The sequence below is a fragment of the Protopterus annectens genome, chromosome 1.part1 (genome assembly GCF_019279795.1).
Source record: "Protopterus annectens isolate FY-2018-M chromosome 1.part1, PAN1.0, whole genome shotgun sequence".
Lineage (NCBI taxonomy): Eukaryota > Metazoa > Chordata > Ceratodontiformes > Protopteridae > Protopterus > Protopterus annectens.
In genome coordinates, this window is record NC_056726.1 from 1,572,464,103 (window position 1) to 1,572,487,945 (window position 23,843).

The 23,843-nt window shown below is 43.3% G+C and overlaps 1 protein-coding gene across 5 annotated transcripts in view; it reads right to left on the reverse strand.

Moving 5' to 3' along the window:
* Positions 1–23,843, reverse strand: part of MAPK7 (mitogen-activated protein kinase 7) — a 735,466-nt gene that overhangs the window by 464,424 nt on the left and 247,199 nt on the right. For 3 of the 5 annotated variants that reach the window (XM_044083376.1, XM_044083369.1, XM_044083383.1), the window contains exon 3: positions 6,450–6,615. The exons of 1 other annotated variant lie outside the window; for it this stretch is intronic. In XM_044083376.1, the coding sequence (XP_043939311.1) occupies positions 6,450–6,615 (166 nt within the window). Of the gene's footprint in view, positions 1–6,449; positions 6,616–23,843 lie in introns of those variants that run through there. One more of the 5 variants, XM_044083400.1, reaches the window with a different exon arrangement.

Consider the following 23,843-nt stretch of genomic DNA (forward strand, 5'->3'; position numbering starts at 1 on the left):
ATGAGTTCCCATGATGATGCGCTCCATATCCTTGCAGACCAGGCTAGTCAGGCTTATAGGGCGATAGTTCCCGGGGTCTGTTGTGGCTCCACCTTTGTGGAACGGGGTAACTGTTGCTGTGCGCCACTCTATGGGTGTGTAGCCTGTAGAGAGGCTGAGTTTGAACAGTGTGTTTAGGTGAGGGGTTAGTTCATTTTGGAGTTGGTGTAAGAGACAGCCTGGGACACAGTTGGGTCCCATTGAAGCTGTGATGTTCTGTAGTCCTATCTCACCTTCATTCTTACATGTGGGATCGGAGCTGATCCTCGGCTTTGACTCTGCTTATTTACAAGCTGGAAGTCCTCCAGCTGGCCCGCGGCCAGGTAGGCACCCCATAGTGCACCAGCACAATCCCCAGATCTCGCCTGCCGTGTCGACTAGTTCGGTTGTGCTTCTCTTTGGCTCTGGCTAAGTTTTGCATTTACTTAAACTTATTCAAAATTTTATGGACTGTTTTAGTGTATTGTATCACTGTTTAGTCACATTTAGTGTAGTTTGCAATTTAGAATAGTTAGTCTTTATTTAGCCAGGCTTGCTGGTGCAGGGAAAGACAACCCCTGATGACTGCTTCCAGAGACGGACAGTCAAGCCTCCCTTCAGGAGCATTAGTAGGGTCTATTCTGAGAACAAGTCTCTAGATCCCTGCTTGTGCAGACCACCTTTGCTGCAAGGACAGCGTCTTCCAACAGAGCCCCACCCCTGCTCCTGGGGGAACTCTTTCCACGAGTTCTTAAACCACAGTTTTCTACCACCTCATTGGGTTTCTAGAAAAGGGCCTTTGAGGGGTAGAAAAACATACATCCACGACAGACAGGGTCTTTCCCTCTTGTTTGCACCTGGAATGTGCACCTTTCACTCTGGGGCCACAAAGCAAAGATCCATCAAAAGGCACATTGACAAAAGAAGACTTAAATGGTTCCACCAAGCCACACAGGTGCATCCAGGCATGTCTTCTAATGGAAACGCCTGAACCCACTACCTGTAAGGTACCTTCCATAGCATGGGAGACTATTCTCATGGATGAATTAGATATAGATTGAAGGGTAGCAAGATGCAAGGAAATTCTACTCCCTGCCTTGGAGGACATGGACCCAGAAAGAGATCTGGTAAGCTCCTTGATCAAATCTCTGAATTCTTGTAAAGTATGCCAAATAATTCAGTGATCTAAGAGAGAACATCACTTAATTATAGACATGCTTCCCAAACCTGTCCAGCGCGCCCTAGATTCCCTGTTAGGGAGATGGACAGAGGAACTCTGTTCCTCTAGTGCCTTCCTTGTGACTGCAGGAACGACCATGGCTTCAACAGGTATTCCTTTACTCCAATGTGCATAGTCCTTAGCGGGGGGCAAGAATCTTATCTGATCCCTTATGTATTGGCTTAATGGTTCCTTCCATACCCACCAAGAAACCAGGTCAACAGGCTTATTGGCCAGGGGAGTCACCCAGGAAGACTCAAAACCCTCCAGAAACACTGACTCCTCGTGACAGGGCATGTCAGAAGACCAGCCACCTGTTTAAGGAGCTCCAGAATGTCTGCAAAGGAGATGTCATCAGGTGGTGAACTGGTGGACCCCTCCCCCTCATCAAAATCAGTGTCCTCAGTGAGAGATATAAGTGCCTCCTTTTGCACATTCTCTTACGAGGGACTTCCTTGGTGAGATGTTCCGGGGAAGTATTAGAAAAGATAACAATGCCCTGATGGATTGGCTAAAGGCTTAATCAGGTAGGATGTCCCAGTGAAAGAGATGATAGAGGTTCAGGACACAAAACAGAATGAGGCAAAAATGTCTGATCCAAAGACGGCAGGGGTAACTATCCTCCAGGCATAGAGAAGACCCTCTCCACCACCTTGAATGCAGAGCACCTAGGAGAAACGGAAGCTGACAGATCCATAATTGAGCTCTCTCGGCCCCTGCAGCCGCATCAGCACTCCACTAGAGGAGAGAGTCAGACCCGAGCTATCTAACGCAGAGGCTCAGAGAGCTTCAGAGTCGACTCTGACATCCCAGAGCCAGCACCAGTGCTTCAGCTCTGAGAATATTCTAGCTCAGAGATGCTCTGTGCCAGCTGACTCAGAGGTATCATCGGTGAAGAAAAAAGAATCTTCGTATCCAAAGAAAACACTCCCAAGTATTTCAGATCCAGCAGCTAAAATAGAAGGATGGATCAGAGAAGGAGAAATCAAGGGTGGGGCGGTTCAATCTTTTAGTCGAGAGAGTTGGATCCAGTAATGATGGATCTGTCTTTTTCAAAATCTTGGCTGGAGGCCCCAAAGAAGTAGCCAAAGTCAAAGTAGAAGGGTGATCAAGAGACTTTAGGAGTCTCCCTGTCCTTGGAAAGAGAGTCACTTTTTGGTTTGTCAAGCTTCTTAGGTATTTCAACTCTAGCACCTGAAGGAGCAGACTTTGAAGGAAGAAGGCCCCTCAGAATTAGTCTGTTCTTCCGATCGATAAGGCCTGAGAATTTAATCCAGCATGGGTATCACAATCTGTGTCTAAGTGTTCAGGGCCCAAACAGTAGACACATTCCCTGTGGGCATTAGAATTTAGGATCTTATGCCCACAGGAGAAACTTTTTGAAACTCGAAGGTTTTTCCAACTTCTTGGAACAAAAATAGAAAAGGACTTGGAGTATAGTACTAACAAGTGACAATAAAGAATTATATATACATACATTTTATATATATATATATATATACATTTTATATATATATATATATATATATATATATATATATATATATATATATACACACACACACACACACACACACACACACACACACACACACAAGTACAAAAGACAGTGGAAAAACTGCCAAGTATTGTAGGAACAAGTACCCGTACAAAAAGGCAGTTAGAAATGACTACCTAAAAAGGACTGAAAAAATGGGAAAAATTATCAGGGTAACGTGGGAGGTATTACAAGAAAAAAAATAATGTATATAAAAATATACAGAAGTACATAAAAGTAAACACTCAGTTAACCCACAAGAAAAAAGTAGAGAATATGCCGAATGCTCAAGAGTTTGTAATCCAGGTCTGCTTGCAATGGCAGCAAATGAGATGTCAGGCATTATGGATAAAAGGAGGAGCTTGAGAGTTCTAGGATCCTATGCTCTGGAAGAAGCAGCAGAGTGGGAACAGAGTTTCGGATTCAAAAGGAATGAATGAAAATTACATCATATCTGTAGGTTGTGGCCTGATCTTACTACCCGTAAGATCCATATGTCCTGGAAGACTTTTTCTCTACTGTTCTGCAAAAAGCAAACATCGGCCTCCTGTTTTCTCTAGGAAGTAAGATGGAGAGGGGAGTTAGAGTGGGTTTTCTTGGGGAAGATGTGAAGAGTCATAGTTGCTCCCTGCTCTGGCCCCAGGTTTGATATCCCCTCAGTCTATCCCCTGGAGTCGGTCTGCCACTTTTTACTATATTTGCCCTTTTTCCCTTTCTGTGGTTTTCCTTTGCTTTGCTTGAGAGCAAAGGGCCAGCTTTTACTTGGGTAATTTCTGACATATCTGGGTAACAAGCACTGAAAAAAGTCTTAGACAGGACAGTTTTCCGTTTCTCCACTATCCTTTTGAGCATATTTTCAGTTGGGAGGCACAAAAAGGAGTTCCTTATCCAAAGGGTAATCAAGGAGTTCCACCTGACATGCTTTGGAAGAGACTGACCCTTCAGCCACACACTTCCTGATTACAGACCCACAGCAGCTGCCCTGCATGAAGCAGCAACTGCATGAATAGCACACTTCATGAGTGCCTTCAACCTGGGAACTAAGGCTGCATCAAAATCTCATTCTCAAGGGTTCTTGTCCGGTATGCTCTCTGCCTTCCATTTCAACTGCATGCAAATGCACTCTTGGTATACAAGCATGTCAAATTGACAGGTGAGAGCCTTAACAGACATGGTTGAGGAGATGGTTGTTCTAGTGACAAAAGTGTCAAGGATCTTATTCTCCCTGCCACATGCTATGGGATTCCTGGATGCAGCCCCATTAAATCCTTCACTAGGATTCAGAGACACCACTGCTGGATCCACCAAGTTCTTATACAGGTGTATATAAGACTCCGGGACCTTGCAAAAGTGATCTGGCTTCTTGGGGGTTGGGGACTGGGATTCTGGCTGCTTGGATACATTACAGAAAATAATCCAGGACTTCAAGAAGCGGTGGTATGGCCAGGGGTCTAGGTTCAGGCCCAGAAGTTGTCTATACCTGATCTGATCCTGGAAGAACTCCTGTGACTTCCAACTGTAAGGATTCCTTCATTCTGTGAAGAATGCCCCCAAAAGACAAGTCCTCAGGTGGTGAGGCTGAGAACATGTCTAAGAAGATAAGAACTGATCAATATAAACTAGTTCCTCAGCCTTAAAGGAAGCAGAGTGCTCCAGCAGAAATGGCTCCTTTTTTCTCTTAGAGGAGATTTCTGAAGCATTCTTTTTTCAAGCACGATCAGTCTGGACTTCATGAAATCCACAAAGTCCTGCTCCAGTCTGAAAAGGTCTTGAGAAATGATCTAGGAGTATTTTGCTTATGACCCAGATAGCTGTGCCCAGGGAAAACAAGCTTTCAGTTGATTTTGCTTAGGTGGTTTGAGTTTCACTTTTAGTACGGAGTCTGTCTGGATCTCACTTCAACTGTGGAGTCTGACTGTAAGTCTTCAGTTCTCCAGTTGGCAAATTAACTTGAATCTGGTCCCCTTCAATCTCTTTTCTCACAAAGATCCAAAGGATGCAACCCTTACTCTATCACCAGCACTTGTGCATGGCAGGCTGGGAGTCTGTGATGTGGCTTTGGGCCTGGATGACAAGGTGGCTTTGATTCATGAGGACATAGGCATTGCTGATGGCATGACAGCCTTCAGAGGGGTTGCTCTAGAAGTTTCAGATTCACTAGTCATCAGATATGGTGGCTGAAAAAACACCTCATCATTATCAGTGACGTTGACCTAAGGGGGCTGTTGGACATGGCAATTATGTCATTCATCTCCAAGTACCACTCGCCGCTATACATTTTTCCTCCTTTTTGTTTTTTTCTGGAAGGTCTGAAGCAGGACTAGCAGATGCCATCACATCTCTAGACAAACCACATGACTCTGCTGCAAATACCTTTCTAAGGACTTGGCTGGGTCTCTGTTGAAATATCATACTGCTCGAACACTGAATGGCAGGATATCAAAACACAGTATATCGAACTGACTTTTCACTGAAATCCTAGTATTTCTTTGGATTGGGTATCTGCCCTTTCCTCGATGTGAAGAAATCTTGGCATTGGCATATATAAAATGTGTGTGTGTGTGTGTGTGTGTGTGGGGGGGGTGCTCCCCCTCAATTTTTTTTTTCTTTTTAGCCAGCATTTCAGTGAAAATCTGGTTTGGTATTCTGCTTTTCAATATTCCCCCCATTCAATACTGTGGCAGTTCAATATTTCAAGTGCTTGACAGACCTAGAATTAAAATACACATTAGAGGGACAGTTCATAGGTAGGTACTAGGCTATCGGCCCTGGGGCGTATACAAGCCCAGCCAAAAAGGTACCCTGGCTTTTGCCACCCTAGAAAATTATTTTCCTGTGCCACTGTCGAGCAGAGCCACAGAAGTGATGCCCCGGGTGAATTTCCTATTTCCCATACAATCATCAAGATTTTTCTTGAAGAGTGCTAATGAGGAGCTTTGTTTGATACAGATAGGTAGTTTATTCCAGAGTATGGTAAGTCTCTGGGACAGGAATCTATCCCTCCGGCATGTTCTGTTTATTGCGGTGACAAGGTTTAGGTCCCTAGAGCGTGTAGCTCGGAGGGATTGGGATTTCTTTAAGTGGAGCATGTCCAACAACTCAGTTAAGCACATTTAAGCATATTATGCACCAAACCCAGGCAGAAGTTATTAAAACCTCTGTGCAGAATTTGTTTCCTACATCCAAGAATTAACTGATCTTCTGTTCTGACATCTACAATGCCAAGTTATAAAAAAAGATAAGGAAATTTCTCAACAGGGTACTTATCTGAAACTCTGGCACCAAGCTGACCTGATGGACGGATAACGCAACAGTAAAGAGTGAGACATTCATCGAATGGCAGGAAGAAAGAACTACAGATAGCACCAGCCAGCTATGCTTTATACCTCTAATGCTGGAAAGGGAATGAGTCCACTAAGCCAAAAGGGGAAGTTAAGAGCTCTGTTATTTGGACCAGCCTCTGAGCTCCTGCAGGTAGGAAATCGCTACAGTCAGTACTGCAACAATGAACTACAAACAACAGAGCTTTGGTTTAAAAATTTTACCACTAGAGGAACTTGACAGACTAGTTTATAATTGGCTTATCTAAAGTCTGCTTTTCTTTGGAAAGATTGCATAATTGATGGAAACTGATATGCAGTTATGCCATTGTGAAACAAGCAACAAATGACTCACACAGATTTGAATTCTGAATAAGGAACAGTAGGTTTTAGGATGTCTTTGATTGCAATGATGTTGTCATGCTTGAAATGTTTCAGGATCTTAAGTTCTCGTAGAGTTCGCTTGGCATTTGTCACCACATCAAATGCATTTGGAATTTTCTTTATAGCTACCTGTTGACCTAAATGGAGACAAAAAATGGAAACTGTAAAATGATGTAATATTTTACTACATTTTAACTGACAGACTAAATCAAACAAGATAAAAACATTCACAGTAATTAAGTCATGTATTTGAGTGGCCCACTGGCATGGGGCAGGGCTTCTGCCTATGTTGCTGGAAACGGTGCCCTAGTTTATAGCCTGGGAACCAGATGATCATACAATGGAGGAAGATACCTATGGTGAGCTTTCATTAGGAAGGAGGATGGGCGAGTAGTGGAACAAGGGGTTATTCAATTCTGTTGAACCAGCACTCTCCCTCTGAGAATGGAGGAAAAGTAGTGGTGGCTGCTAATGATGAAAATAAAGACAGGCAGACTCTATACGAGAGCAGAACACCTACTAGGGTGTCAGCCAATCATGTAATGGCATCAATGTATGCTCAACACTGTTGGTAGAGCAACAAGATTAGCCCCTTGTTTTAAATCTTAGTGACATTAAGAGGATCTTCTCTCCTAGCCCTCATGCCTCAAAAGGGAGAATGAATGAGTAATATTAACAAGCAGACTTTGGCATGAGGTAAGCACAGACTGGGGGTATAGCATACATCAGTCACATAAAACTTAACAGACTATTTATGTTTATTCCTAACAAATAAAGGAAAACATCAGTAACTCACACACTATACAAGATACCAAGATGCATGTTCATAGGTGCATGCTTAAACTTCCACTGTCGTACACCACTCCTTAATGGTGTTGAGTCCCATGAGGGTGATGTACAAAAGACCCAGCATAGTCCTGTCCAAGGAGGGCACACGACAAAATCCCCCCACATACTCAATGGAAATGTTTACTGCATTTCAGGGGGTGCTTATTAGGGTGTGAGAAGGCCAACAATACCAAAGCATCAAGTACACACCTACCTTTCAAAATTAAAGGGATTTACAATGAGCTCTTACAACCATTTTCATCTTGGTGGGATAATTAAGGGGTCCATTTTACAATAATCACCTTTATAATATAAACTGTGGCTCTGTTGCACAGAACAATAAAGCTAGGACTACAGCAAGTATGGTATGAACAATGAGTAAACAGTGATGGTTTACCTGACCTAGTGAAGGATGGAGCCATGTGAGCACTTTGCAAAAACACGTCTCTTTATGCTAGTGTCCAGTGGAGACCAGGGACCCTAGTGGGAAACGTCAACGTCCTAGAGGGAAAAGCTGCCAGCAAAGGACAGCATTTCTTCCATAAGCAAGTTATGCTCCCATGTTGCACTGACTACTGCACATGATTCCCAGAAGCAGCTGCTGAGATACATGATGGCTAAGTTAGGTACATAGAACATAAAGCTGAACCAATCAGCATGCCGATCCATCACCACTGACACTCTCCCTGATCAGATATGGTCACACTCAGGAAGGATAGTTTTGTAAAAGGTTGCACATTTTGGTATAAGAACCACTTCCCCAAAAAATATAGAAATAATGAACTATTCAGTATTTAAATCCAGCCTACGTCACATAAATGAAAACCTAAAAAATGCAGAATCCATAATTTGTCCACCTTAATGAAACTGTCTTTTGGCTTTTCCCGGTTAGGGGTCGCCACAATGGAATTCCGGTCCGCTAATGATTGGCATTGGATTTTTTTTACAGTGCCGAGTTGCCAGCCCAACACCTAACCTTCAAAGAAGGCACACCCATTCATGCATGCACCTACCTGCATGTCTTTAAACGTCACTCAACTGCGGGGAAGATATGCACACTCCACACAGAAGGTGCTCCAGCCAAGAATCGAACAGGAGAACCTCTTGCTGTGAGGCGACAACACTAACCGCTGCACCACAATGACTACATAGATTAAAAATAGTAATCATTATAAAAAAAACACAAGCTAATAATGTCAATACAAAATCTCATCCATGGAATAATGCTTAGAATCTATATATTTCTCATATCAAATGTTTGAAAGGGTACTCTCCTTGGTGCAACTACATCTGAGAAACCCTCTCCTGCTACCTTCAGTCTAGTTATGTTTTCCAAACAATTTCATGCTTGGTGGGATGACTTCTCCATCTGTCAGTGTACATCATGACATAATGTACCACAAAAAGGACAGCATACACACCTACAGAGTGTGTCAGTTAACCTCCAACCTCAAAGTGACCACAAGTGGTAAATCAAGAAAGCAAAGTAGTACAGTACTTATGTATTCAAGGAGACAAAAGGTATAGTAGCCTGACCTATAGGTAAATCTGATAGCAACTAATGTATAGAGAGACATCCGGACAACAGAGGACATGAAGACTGAAGAAAGCCCTTCACAGATCAAATAAGGTGAGCATGTATCTGCTGTAAGCATTTCTAGGAAATTCCTTTGCGGGTATTTGATTGGTAAAAATCTCAATCAGCGAGTCAGAGAGATCAAAATACAATGTCTCAGCAGACACCAAAAAATCACCAAATGAAGCCTGATCCCTGGAGCCTTTGGTCAAAACAAGGCCCTTGGAAGGTATGAACACAGCCAAGTTGCTCTATCCCCAGTATCCACACTGGAAATTTATTAAGTATGCATAGAGCAGAAATGCCTCTCTCTGAAAGAGGGGCTTTTGACACCATTTTCAAACATGATGCCTGCAGCCTGATGGCAGAAAAAACAAACTGGCAGTCAACTTTGAAAGGGTTTCCTTAGCAAATGATGGCCCCCTTCATGAAGCAAACAAGACATAAAACTGTTCTTGCTACTTGAACCCGTGCGCTCTTTAGGATGACCAGTAACAGTGGTGTCATGCCCAGCATGTGAAGGGCCCTTTCACCTCTGGTTTCTGCCTTTAGAAGACTAAAACATGGAAATGAACAAAACTGGCTTTCAGGACAATTAGTAATCGATCTCATCAGGAAATGTGGTTCAGTCCTAAGGGACTACCAATCTTTGTGCTAGACCAGCTAAAGCACTCCAAGAATAAGGTCCTGAAATTTCAACATCCCAAGAGTAAGGTTACAGCTATCAAGAAAAGTATCTTCTGAAAGACTAACTACAAACTCACTGACATAGACAGGGCACGCCCCGTCAATCATGACATTTGAGTGCCAATGAGTAGGAAGGTTCTTCAAAGAAGGCTGGTGTTGAATTCTTTAGAAACTACTTGAGTGGTTGATCCTGGGCTACAGTCCTTTTCACAAGATAACAATGGCAGAAACAGCTGACAAGCATCCTAACAGTGAAATAACGGGTTGGGAGGGTGGCCTAATGGTTAAGGTGTTTGCCTCACAAACACAAGGTGCAGGGTTTGAGTCTCACAAGGGATAACTGGCTAGGCCTAAAATGGCTTGCAAGAGCAGTTAGCTTAGTACTAACCTATGAAACTATGAAACTATCAAAAACATATACATGTCTACAGAAAGTCAGAAGTAAACACATGCCAAATAACTGATGATGCACTGGATACGTCCTCTGTTGATATGAAGAACCTCTTCCAGTTGCCAGATATTTTGCTGAGAGAAAGGTTTCCTAGCCGCTTCAATTACCAAGGACATCCCATTTGAAGGGTCCAGAAGAATCGAGGGATATAAATCAGAAGCCATGTCTCAAGGTACTGCTGGATGTTTCTCTAACCAGCAAGAACCTTCCTGGCTTGCTCTAGGAAGACTTCCTGTAGTGCCAATGACCTGATCACTTAAAACCACATCCTTCTTGGCTACAGTGGGGAATACGAGGATAAAAATTACTCTTTCTCTGAATTCTCAGATAAGGAACAGAAAAGTGCACATCAATTTCTCTTGCAACAGGGCAGAGAAGCGCCCGCTGTCAAACACCTTCTCTCCCATTTCCAGTAAAAGGAGAGAGAAGGGCCTCAGTCTCTCATGTAGTGATCATTCTGTTCACATATTATACAAGATACCAAGATGCAAACGAGATACTCCACTTCCACAAGATTGACAATAACATACCTGAATCCTTAATTCCAGAGCAGGGATGAAGGACTGAAGGAGACTCTCAAAAGCCCGCAAACATGTTCACCTCTCTCAGGATGTAAGAAGGTGGTATAATAAATCCTCCACTGATGGCCCACATCACATTTCTGCAAAGGGCATGTGATGCCCCTGCACTGGCTCAGTAATTGAGGAGCCTCAATCCTCACCACTAGCACCAGTGGGGGACGTACACTTGAGAGGATTACAAGTACACATAAAGTAAAGTGCAATTTCCCTTAAGAGCACACAGAGATTAGTGTCAGTCTGGGGCTGGTTTCTCCCTCTTTCTCCAGATCCCCAATAAGATTCCCCACTGGCAAAGCTATAGGGTTGAGATCTCAGCTGAGTGGCAAAGCTAAGACCTCCATCCAGCACCCTCTCTGTCCAACCAATGCTTCATGTCCCTGCCCAAGTAGTGATACATTTAATTTATATACAAATATGCACACACCTGGGAAAGGCTGACACAGGTTTACTAGCTATGCTCCCTTTTGCCCAGACTATAAGGTAGTTCCAGCTGCCACCAGCCACCCTTTATTAGTTACTTAAATACCTTAACAAGAGTGTCCAATCCTACTGTGCAATGTTACTGTTATCCTAATGGTAGTCTGACCAAGACTTGCAAGGTTATTTAGAAGTGGCCTGTACAGTGTCACCAAATATATGTGCAAGTACTCCAAGACCTTAAATATGTCTCACAAATATCAGCCACAAAAATAGGTTGAAATATATTTAATAAATAATAAAAGAACAAGACAATACTCAGTAAACCAACACAGTAACTTCAAAATTCAAAAACACAGGAAATATTTTAAAACACAACTGCAGGACAGTCTCAAATAAATACAGAAAACATCTAAAATAATCTTTACTATATTCCTATCTATATCTAAAATAGACACTATGCTCTAAATCTTACTTACAGCAAGGCAAGTTCAGATGGTGGTGGTCAAAGAAAAAATACAAAATGCATAGCCTGTCTCTGAGAGAGTTCTTAAATTAATATCAAAATATTACTGCTGGGGTAACTTGGATAACATCACTTTTTGTCACCAGACTTTAGTTCCCAGGCTAAAACTTACACATCTCTCTCAGATCTTTGCAGCTGCCAGGAAGTCATACAGCAATAAAACAGTTCCACATCTGAAACACTAATTACTTTTCTTCCAAAATGATACAAAAACTTCAAGCTCTAGACATTGTGTCTGCTACATGGAAACTGGGAGATAACATCTTTGTTTATGCCCCAGCTATAAAGCAGCTTAACCTCAACTATGCTTACATTTTGTAAGTTAATCTTCCAGGTTTCTCTTGTTAAAATATACATTTGCACAGGTATTTATATTTCTGTTCTAAGTCAGCAGGGTACATAGTATACTCAGTACATAACATACAGTTCTGTATAAATCATGTCAATGTTCACAAATGACATAGAATTATTTACAAAATTCCAGATAGCTGGGCTGGTAAGTGTCACAGAGTATACAACCGCTCACCCTCAACTTGTTTCTATGCCACACAATGAAATGGTTGTAAGACTGAACTGTAAAAATAGCCTCACCTCCCCCTCCAGTGTCTTCACGTTAAGGAGCATCATCAGCTCTAGATGGCTTATAATAGAAACCCAAGAGGAGGGGATTGGGAAACATCCCTTGAATATAAAGAACTATTCTGGCAGTTAAAATTAGATGCCGCAAGACCCCCTGGCCTTAATGATGCCATAAGTTTAAGTAGTATACTTAAACTTAGAAGGGCTAAGTTATAATAGTTGCATCACATATATATTCTTTATGAAGTCCAGCCCATTTAAAGTTTTTATAACAACTTTAAAGTTGTTCAGCTTTTGTTTTTTATACGGCAAACAGTGCCAATATAAAAAGATAAATAAATGTTAATATAGTACAAATCTTCTGGGTTGTTGTAGTCAAAATAGGTAAGAGAAGTTACACCATGTACAAACAAATATTTTATGGTCTATTGTATTGCTTCAACTACTAGTAAGAACAAGTATATTAACACAGTTGGCATAGCTTCTGTTTTTAGAGTATGCTTTTTATTGAATGTCTTAACAGATAGTGTGCAATATTTTAAAAAGGGTAGAATTTGCAATGAAATAGTTAAAAATGTTCTTAATTGATTGATTGAATGATTGATTTCATTATGTTTTTGTAAGGTTGTGTATAAAAAGACTCATTCAAACACTAATTTGTCTTGATAAAGCCTGGGAGAGCCTGGGTGAAAGTGCTTGATTTTATATGATTTTTTACTTGTGTCAATACCAGTTCACTGTGGAATTAAAATTGTAATCAACACTCAGTTTGCAGGTCGTGGACTTTATTTTCAGTTACCAGCTTGGTTTTACTTTGGTTTTTTGGCTTGTGTTTGGCTTATAATAGAGCTAAATGTCGAGATGGAAACAAATGCTTTGAACCATGGTGAATGAGGTAAAGACAACCCACTACACCAGTGCAGCATGTGTACAATGAACTGGATTCAGCAAAGAAAAGCAAACACTGGGAATAATAGGGACTCTTTACTATTTGGGGTGCTGACTACACTGGCCTGACAACCAATGAAGACCCATGAATATGAGATGACAAAGCAGTAACCCAACACCCCGGTATAACACCTGGAAATCGGATGTGCAAAAAGCACTGCACAGATAATGGGGGCCATTACATCGAGAAGTTACAGCAAGGTCCCAAGACTAGACCCTTCTCCACAGACAAGAATGATTAACTCTGGAAAATATCCAACTCTGCATAAATAAAGCAAATTTTCAGATGGGAATAGAGAAGGACTTTTCCAGTTTATGAAGACCTCTCCCATCCCCATGAACTGAAACTAAGGCTGCAGAAAGCCAAGGAAACTACCAAGAAGTCCCTCAATAAGGCTGGACAATGAGGTAGCCTCACAGATAAGACTTACTGCCACAAGAATGTGTAATGTACGTCTGCCCTACTTACTCCTCACCTCTGCAGATTGGTCTGGCACCAGACCTGGATTGCAAAAGGGACCCTATTACCAATCTCTGTGTTTTACACTATCAACCATCATGAGAGACATTAGACAGGACTGAAGTTTTTGTCACATCTAGTAGCCAAGTTGAAATTCTGTGATGCAGGTCTTTCCGACATGTAAGATGCAACACTGATGTGTCTCTAGGGTCATGATCTGGCAGTGAAATGAAAGGTGTAATGGCTTAATTTTTGAGCATCCAACAAAATACAGGAAATTTTCCATTACAACCATTAGGATCTAGATCCAAAGAGTGTGAATAGCAGGAAAGAAATGAGAATGTGAGTGAAGCACCCTCTCCTAGGGCAGCATATGACACTGTGACATGCTTTGCCAGCGGGCATGTACTCCCCTAAGTGTGGAATCTTCAGAGAAAAACAACCCGATGGAAGAAAGTTTCCAATTACAGACTTAACAAAGACACCATTGAAAATATGTGCAGGTCCTCATATAAATTACAGACCTGCATAAATTTCTATGGTGTCTATGAGATTTGGATAATAAATCAAGAACGTTGGAGATAAGTAGACAAATGGTGAAGGAAACCCCTTTCTCTCCCTCACTTAGAAAGACTAGTTATCACAAAAAAAAAAAGAGACAGTCATGTTAGGAACCTACCATAATTGTGCATGCTGAAGTATATTCACTGTTACAGTCATGACATCTAGGATTCCTGAAAGCAGGGAGCCCAAAGCCCAACAAATAGCCTGACTTCCAGAGCTTCTACCTTCCCCTTCCTAGCTTTGGCAAACTCCTTCCAGACTTCTGAAGTCCTGGCTTTGTCAGGCTTCCTCCCTCTAGACATCTGTGGTACAACAGGGGCATCTTCATATTTTTCTTGGTCTGGCAAGACAAAGAACTTTTACAGAGGTGCCAGAGCACAAATGAACCTGGGAGAGTCATCTCCAGGGAACAACAAATTACAGGACCCCAGACTGCCTCTCTGGGTTCTGTGTGTACTCAAGAGGAAAGAAGGTGCTTGATAAAGAGAAAGAGAAGGGGGTAAGGTGAACAGGGTATCCAATCCCTGGATATTTTCACAGATTCTCACTAGCCTACTGACTGTAGAGGATGCCCAAAACAGGATAACAGAGGGGACTGTGGTATGGAATCAGGACTGCAGCAGTAAAGATGGTCAAACATTTTCAATTACGGTAAATTCCTAACACAACTCTACTATGTTTACTATAATATCCACTGTGACAGTCAAGTTGTCTGGGAAATTTCTAGCTCAAGGGCCAGAGGTTGGCTGGTCCTGAGAAGACTGTAAAGAGAGCTGATCCTAAAGAATGGCTGTGGCAAAAGCTGACCTAGCCCTGGATGTAAAAACAGAAGTTGTGTACTTACCACACTGGTAGATCTTTATTACACTTAATCTGTCCACTTTGAACTGCAGGAAATTTGTTTTCATGCAGTTTGGAAACTGGATAATCAGCCAAGATCTTGAGCTCCTTCTATACTCCCAACATGAACATGTACCCTAACTTCCCTCAGACTTGAGTTTGCTGTCTAGTCTCCAGATAGAGGCAAAAGGAATCTAAGAAGATGACAGTAAAAGATGGGCTTCTGAGTACAGTATAAGATGGGCTTCTGAGTATGTCTGGTAGGTCTACATGGAGAGAGGAATTGTGAAAATTTGGAAGGAGAATGGAGGACAGGTTGAAGTGGAAGGACTTGGGATAGATAACAAGGATCACGTGTTACAGTTAAGTATATAACTTTTACATCTTGCATCATCAATTCACTTTGAATTGTGGGACAGATTCCCCAGGTATCTGTTTTCCTGTGTGGAATTATGAGAAGATGCCCTTGAAACTGATATCTCCAAAAGAGGATTTAGAACTGAACAGGATGTCCAGTTTATAATGATTAGCAAAAGCGTGCAACATAATTCAAGTTGCTGCTGAGCAAATATCATCATGTGAAAAACTCTAGAAAAAAGCTGTAGAAGTTGCTGTGGTTCTACCAGAATAAGCCTTCGGCTTTGTCAGTAAAGTTTTATTGTTGGATTGGTACAGAAAGGTTTTACAATCTGTAAGCCATCTGGACAAGGCTACTTTGGAAACTTTCTCGGTCTAGACGGCACACAAGAAATAGTAAGTCTTTCTGTATCAATTTAGACTGGTGAAGACACAAGAGTAACTTTACAGAGTAATTGTGGAAAAAGACTAGAAAGCTGTATAGTATGGTTAACAGAAAAATTCTGAGGCAACCTTGGATATAAAGGTCTGGTTTGTTTTGAGACACCCTTTCTTTATGGAAGGTGAGACATGGAGGCAAAGCAGGGAAGTTAACTCTGAAATCCTTCTATCAGAAGTGACACCAATCAGAAACAAGGTCTTCTAGGAAAGAAATTTCAAGTTAGCAGAACAGGTTGGATCAAATGGAGGATGTGTGAATGACCATAGCACAATGATTAGGTTCCATGGAAGAGAAGGGTCTTTAACTGGAGGTTCGGAGAAGAAAGGTATCTTTAAGGAATGTTTTACAGACTTTCTGAGTTGCCACAGAAGAAGGAAACCCTATGTGAAAGTTGGGGCCAACTGGACCTTAATGGTAGAATAATTGGAACCAAAACTAAAAAAAAAGAGACAAAGTACAAAACAGAGGACTGGAGTAGAGAAGAGATTTAATCTCTGATGAGAGGTCCACATGGACAACTTATTCCTTTTGCTCTTGAAAAGTCTGCATTATATTCTGTGTGGCTTTGAGAATTTGGATTACTCTGCTGGAATATTTATTTATTTTACATTTGTTGACCAGGCTAGGCACAAAGGCCCCTTTTCAGCAGCAGTCTGGAGAGAAAGGCTCCAGTATATGCAGTACAAACAATTTTTTTTAAGATATAAATTATCAGCACTGTCTGAATACAATTAAAATACACTCTACAATGCCAAAATGAATAAAATTGTAACTATTCATGCAGTAATAAGGATTCAGATATTTCTTATATTCTATACAGATATGGCTGAATGACTATGCAGTAGGATATATGTCATAATACAGAGTAATGACTTATTAAAGGGTGGAATACAAAAGGTTGATTTAATGAAATGAGTGGTAAGAATTAAAGAGAGGCATAGGTTTAAGGTGGGGTGGGTTAAGACAGAGTGATAGTTGATAGAGTACAGGACAGCAGAGGTAAAATAGAAGAGGAAGAAGCAAAGATGTTTTATCCTGGAGATGTACAGCAACAGATCCAGGATACTGAGAGGTGTTTTCTTACATGCATTTTGAATGCCTGTTTGGTTTTCAAGAAGCCTAAGGGCATAAGGGAGGGCATTCCACAGGGTAGCTACAGTGTGAGTAAACAGAGGCTTCAGATGCATTTTTGGGCTCTAGTGATGAAGAGAAGGACATTTTCTTTAGAGTATGAGCTAATGGAGGTAATGAGGGAGTTCAGCCCAGTTTAGTTGAATAAGCTGAGTTTTTGGTTATTAATGGATTGGAGAAACCATTCAATTAGTTTGAGGGACTGAATATCTGGCTGAAGCCCGCTAGACAGGTGGGAGAGGACATCTGGTTGTGGCCCCAGAAACCAGAGCTGCTTGATTTGAGGCCATATCACGAGGAACCAAATTTTCCTAGGCTAAAAAATGGGCTATGAAGACTTCTGAAGCCTTGTACAGAAATGCTTTCCGAAGTAATTTCATCACTAGAAGAGGAGAGGAAAGGCACTGAGAAGACTGGGTGACCACTGACAGACCAGAGCATCCTTGGTTATTGCCCTGATGAGGGATGATGGTGAAAAAGGAGTGCATTTTTTTGTTGGTGGGAGATGCAAAGACTTCAGCAAGGCTGGCACCGGCACCAGGAGTGAAATGCTATCGGTGCTAATAATGCACTGAATGACCACTTGTGAGGCATCAGAATTAATCTGCCAAGTCTGTCTGCAAGACAGCTAGCTGGTCCATCCCAGAATGCACAGTGCTACAAGAAAGCACTGCAAATACATTGCCCAATGCTAGACTCTCATGGGCTCTTGGCACAGGTGGTTGGATACTGTCTTTCCTTCTTTGTAATGTACCACACTGTACACGTCTGAGTGCAGAGAAATCACTCCTTGCAAAAGGCAGCCCTGGAAGGCCTGCAACACAAGGAGGAATTTCTTCATCTTTAGGACATTTATGTGAACATTGGCATCTAGATTGGGCCACACACCATGAGTCATTCTTTCACTGAAATGCCCCTATGGTCCACACACCATGAACCATTCTTTCACTGAAATGCCCCCATGGCCCACACACCATGAACCATTCTTTCACTGAAATGCCCCCATCATCTCAGATAGGAAGAATCCATGGTTACTGAAGCCTTGTAAGTGGCATAGTAAAAGGTCTTCCTTTTGAGATTATGGGGGATTCTATCCACAACAAATGCTTTTTGCACACTGAGGAGAGTAACAAAAATTTTAATGGACTCTTAGCCAATGCCACTACATGCAGAATCCACTGTAGAACTCTCACATAAAATCTTATGTGAGGTACAAAAAGTACTGAAGCTGCAATAAGACCAATGACATTTAATACAAGATAATCTGGTGAAGAATGGTGGGTTAGAAGGACTGAAACTGCAGTTCTTAATGACAAATGTCTTGCATCTAGTGGTTTTAAGTGAATGACCTTGAATCCAGATGGCTTCCTATGAAGACCAAGGATCGTGAAGGCTCTAACAAATATTTTTCCATGTCCACTGAGATACCCAAGTACAGAGACAAGTAATCTCTACCCAAAAGAAGGGACTACGTTGTTGTGGCACCTAGGAGACAATAGCCCAGATATAAGAATATGCAAATTGTCCTGATGTTGCAGATGAGCTGCAACTACCACCATGTATTTGGCAGACACCCAGGCGGACTGTCGGGACTCCAAAAGCCAAGGCTTAGAACTGACAGTCTCCCAGTTTCTGGACACCTTGGCAATCTTTTATGTGAAAATAAGAGTTATGTACTTGCCATAACTTGGCATCTGTGTTACCCTATGTCACTATTCATCACTTTTGGGTCTTGGATCTTACATCGGATCCAAGCTAGCACTTTACAGACAGCTTCTAGGCTCGAGCTCCTCCCACTTTCATGATCCCTCGCTGCCCTCTAACCCCACAGACAGAGTTTGCCCTCAGCTAGAAAGCAGATAAGGGAGACCTTGACCACCAGATAAGGACATCTCCACATCCTCTAAATCCTACAAAACGGGACAGAGGGAAGGATAGTGATGAACAGTGACACAGGATAATACAGATGCCAAGTTATGGTAAGTACATAACTTTTTATCTGATATTATCCATGTCACTATTCCTCACTCTTGGGTCAGAGTCCCCAGCTACGCCAAATTGAATAAGCTGAGTCTTTGGTTATTAATGGATTGGAGAAACCATTCTATTAGTTTGAGGGACTAAATATTCCTGGGGACAATGTCAAGCTTGCAGTGGCTAACAAAAGTGTGAGGAGAGGACCAGATGACTGCCACACAAATGTCATCTATGGAATGATGGGCAAGATAGGCAGCTGACATAGCCATTGACCTAGTGGAATGAGCTCTAATGTGCCTTGGTAAAGATAAACCTTTGGAAGAATAAACAAAGGAAATGCACATCGAAATCCAACAAGATAGGGTTACTTTGGATACCACCTGACCCTTCCTGTTAAGGGAGAAGGCTACAAATAACTGATCAGACTTGCGGACGTTCTTTGCCCTTATCTAATTTAGAAATGCAGTTGCCTATGCACAGCTAGCGTATGCAAGAGATATTCCGCTGAAGACTGGCATTTGGATTGACTGGTTCAGATTCGCTTCAGTGGCAACCTTAGGCATTAACAATGGGTTAGTTCTAAGGGCCACCCTATCTTTATGAAAAAAACACAAAAGGCGGTTTAAAAGAAAGAACCTGCGATTCCAAAACTCTTAGCTGAGGTTATGGCTACTAGAAAGGCCGTCTTCTACGACAAGAATTTGATATCACATGTGGCAGCAGGCTCAGAGTCTGTGTGACAGAATGCAGCAAAAAGGAAAGATCCCGAGGGGGCGAAGGATCCTTGACAGGGGGTCAGAGCAGAAAAAACCTTTAAACAGCTTTACACAAGCAAGAGGAGAAGGCAGGTTCTCACAAACATGGAAGTTTGAAATAGGCGCCAACTGCACTTTGATAGTCGAAAAGCTAGCTCCGTCCTGAAAAGCAAAGACAAGAAGAACAAGAGATCTAAAATGGAAGCTGAAGCAGGATTGATACTGTGCTGTTCAGCCCAAATAGAAAATAGTTTCCACTTACTGGCATAAATGTTTCTAATGGAAGCCTTCTGAGAGGCCAGGATAATGTTGTTAATGGGAGAAGGTAGCCTGGACTGATTCAGGATTACTGGAAGTGGACAAATCATGCAGTCAGGTGAAGCATCTGTAGGTTGGGAATCGGAAGCTGAGAGGGGTGGGAAGTTGGATCCGGAATGGGATCTAGCACCCGACGGGGGCTATTTCAAATGAGACCGAAGAAGGGGAAACCACACCAAAAGGAGGCGATGAGGATCAAGGTAGCCTTGAGGCGACGGGCTTTGAATTTAGAAGCAAGGAAGGATAGGCATAAAGGAGACCTGGGGGTCAATCGTGGACCAGAACATCCCTGGGGGACATCACGTTTGGGGCAATCAGGGCAAAATACCGGCTGTATTTGTGGTTGAGAGGGGAAGCAGAGAGAGAGAGATTGCAGCCTAGCTGACCCCAGTGAAGTAAGATCTCTTTCGCCACCAATGGATTCAAAGTCCACTTCTGAGGACTCAGAATTGCCCTGCTGAGTCTTTCCGCTAGCAGGTTGGACTTCTCGGGAATGTGTGTTGCAATGAGAAAGTGCCCCAAAGACATCGCCTATTCCCACACCATCATGGCCTCGTGACAAAGCAGACACAAGCGTGTGCCTCTTTGCTTGTTGATGTACCACACAACAGCCATGTTTGTTCATGTGAACTGCAATGGTACACGAAGGCAGTCCTGGAAGGCTTGCAATGTGAGGAAAACTGCCCTCATCTTCAAGACGTTGATATGCAGTTTGATCTCTGCTTCGGGACTACTTGCTTTTGATTGTCTTTCCCTAGGACTGCCACCCCCCACTAACAGGGAAGCGTTCATGGTCACAGTGGCACTAGGGGGAGGAAGAGAGAACTGTCTGCCTGGCAGGAGGTCAGGAGACTGGATCCACCAAAGGAGATGATGTGCACACTGGAGTGAGGCGGTTCAGAGCTGTCACAGAATGAACCAGGGAAGACCACTGAACTGCTAGAGTTCAATGCAGGACTTCATGTAGAACCTGGTTAACGGAACAAGATAGATTGCTGCCGCAATGGACCCTAAGGCCCTGAAAACATGGTGGGCCTGGGGTGAGAGATAGTACAGTTGTGTACCTACCATAAATGTAGATGTTAGAGTGTATTCACTGTTGCAGTCATTACACTTGGGTTATCCTGCTGGCAGGCGACCCGCAGTCGGCCCGAGTTCCAAAGTCTTGGTCTGGCGTCGGTTGCTGTCGCCTCTTCCCTGAAGTCAGTGCGCCAGGGGTATAAAAGTTGCAACAGACACCATTTTCTTCAGTTTTTCTTGCCCCAGATGTCAAGTGCCCCCAGATGGGAAGGCTGGAAAGATAAAAAACGATGTTTAATAGTGCGTTTATTGAAACTAGCACAAAACCGACAACTGGTAACGTCGTGGTCAGGGCCTAGGCAAGGAATACAGTAAGAGTGAAAGTCCTTATGAGGTATTTCTTTCCCACAAGAAATACAATTACTAACTTTTACTGACATCGGTCTGGAGCAAGAAAAAGTTTCCTCAACGGGGTACTTCGCTTTAGTGAAGACTTCGGTTCTGAAACTCAATTTCGAAAATCTCAGGAGTCGGCCGACCGGCACTTGCGAACTGCTTTTGCTTCGGGCACCACGCGGCAAGAAAGACTGAAGAAAATGGCGTTGGTTGCAACTTTTATACCCCTGGTGCACTGACATCAGGGAAGAGGCGACAGCAACCGACGCCGGACCAAGACTTTGGAACTCGGGCCGACTGCGGGTCACCTGCCAGCAGGATAACCCAAGTGTAATGACTGCAACAGTGAAACACGATGAACATCGAGGAGACACTAAACACGGCGCTGCAATCTCAGACACAGGGTCCAACTGAATCCCAATGAATTCCAGATTTTGGGATGGAAAGAGGTTGGATTTGGGAAGATTCACTGTACTGCATAAATGGTCGAATAGTTGGAGTAGGTACTGAGAAGCAGTGACCAGATTATGCTTCATAGGAGCTGTGAGGAGCCAACTGTCAAGGTACGGAAACACCTGGAATCCCTGCAGTCTCAGGTGAGCTGAAACCGCTGCCATGCACTTGGTGAACACCTGGGGGCTGTGGTGAGACCAAAGAACAGGGTCCAGAACTGGTAGTGATTGGCCTCTACTCCAAAGCGGGGATGTATCCTGGAGTGCCTATTTTTATATGATAGTACACATCCTGGAGATCTATGGAGTACATCCAGTTGTCCTTGTGCAATAGAAGCACAATGGACTGGACAGTGACCATCCAGAACTTGGACTACTTGATGGATAGATTGAGATTGCTTAAGTCCAGGACTGGAATCGGGTCTCCCATCTTCTTTGGGGCCAAAAAAAAAAGCGTGAGCAAGTTCCGGATTCTTGTTGTCCTAGGGGACCTCTTGGATGGCTCTCTTTCCAAGAAGCTTGAGCACTTATTCCTGAGCTGGCTCCCTCTGATGGGGTGGTGCATCGGGGAGGTATCTCTGTACTGGAGGAGGCTGGGAAAAGGGAATAGAATAACCCCTGGAAATTATATTTAGCACCCAATGATCTTTTGTAATACTTGCCCAGGCCAAAGGGTAAAAAGACAAATGACCCTCAACTGCATCAAGTGCAGGACAGTTGGGCAGCGCTTCAGGAGTGCTGTTGGGGCTTTTCAGAGAAGGGTTCCCTGGAGCCCTGATTTTGCGGGGTGGCATCTACTGTTGAACCCTCTCCCCCCAACCTCTGGAGGAGGGCTCATCTGGAGCATCCTGGAAAGCAGACTGCGACTTGCGAAATCACATTTTCCTGGTCTCTCACTGCTTCTTGGAAAAAGAGAGCATTGAGGAGTGGAAAACCTGATTCCCACAGCTGACAAGGTCTTGCTCTCCTGCTCACTGCAGGTGAGAGTCTCCTTGACAGAAGGGCAAAACAGGGTGGATCTCAACAAAGGGGGCATTGGTGAAAAACTCCTGAAAGGACCCCGCAAATCCACAAAGGCACAGCCAGGCATGACGCTGAATGGTGATGACGGAAGGAGCATCTCGAGTGGCCAGCACAGGCATGTTAGCCATCAGCCTCCACAATGAATTACCCAGGGAAGAAAGTGTGGATAGTTTAGGGGACACCTTACTTAGTTCCCTGGCAGGCAGTACCTCAGAAAGGGATGTGGTAAGCTCCTTGACCAGTTCCCTTTGAAGTCGAGTGAAATGTGCCAGGTAGTTAAGTGCTGCAGACAGAATGTAGCTGATGCAAAAACCTGCTTTCCATACCTGTCAACTGCCCAAGACTCATAGTTAGGGGGATGGACAGATGTGCTCTGTTCTGCCAACTCCTCCTTGGTGGTGGCAGCTACCACGATCACACAGACTGGCATGCCTTTCCACCAGAACTGCTTGTCAGAAAGGGGACTGAGAAACTTGTCTGCATGTTTGGGAACGGGCTCCACAGTACCCAGCTCCTTCCATGCCCTGCTGGTGATGAGATCTACAAGTTAGTCTGCAGCAGAGGAACCCACCAGGAGGTAAACAAGCCCATCCTGAAAGCCTTCAGAAAGATGGACTCCGTAGAGGGAAGACCAGCTGCCCTTAAGATTCAGCAGTTCCAAGATGTCCCCCAAAGGAGGCATCCTCTGGCAGAGATATTGGGGATCAGTCTCCTTTATCAAGGTCCGTGCCCTCTGTAAGCGACTCAGCAGGGGAGTCCAGGTATCTCCTCTTACACAATCTCTTCCAGGGAACCTCTTCCAGGGTTGGTTCGGGGGAGAATTGAGAAGAGAGGGAGACCCCGAGTGGGGCAGCTCCCACCTGAAGGATAGCTCAGGAGGGCTGACCTGGGACAGGATTAATAGGATCCACTTGGAGGGTCTTGGATGGTCCCTGGAAGGCTGGGTGGCAAACTCTCTGGGAGAAAAAAAGTCCTCTCTATGAAATGGAAGGCCAAAGGACTGGACGATGCTCTGTCTGCACTCCCAGCAGGAAGGC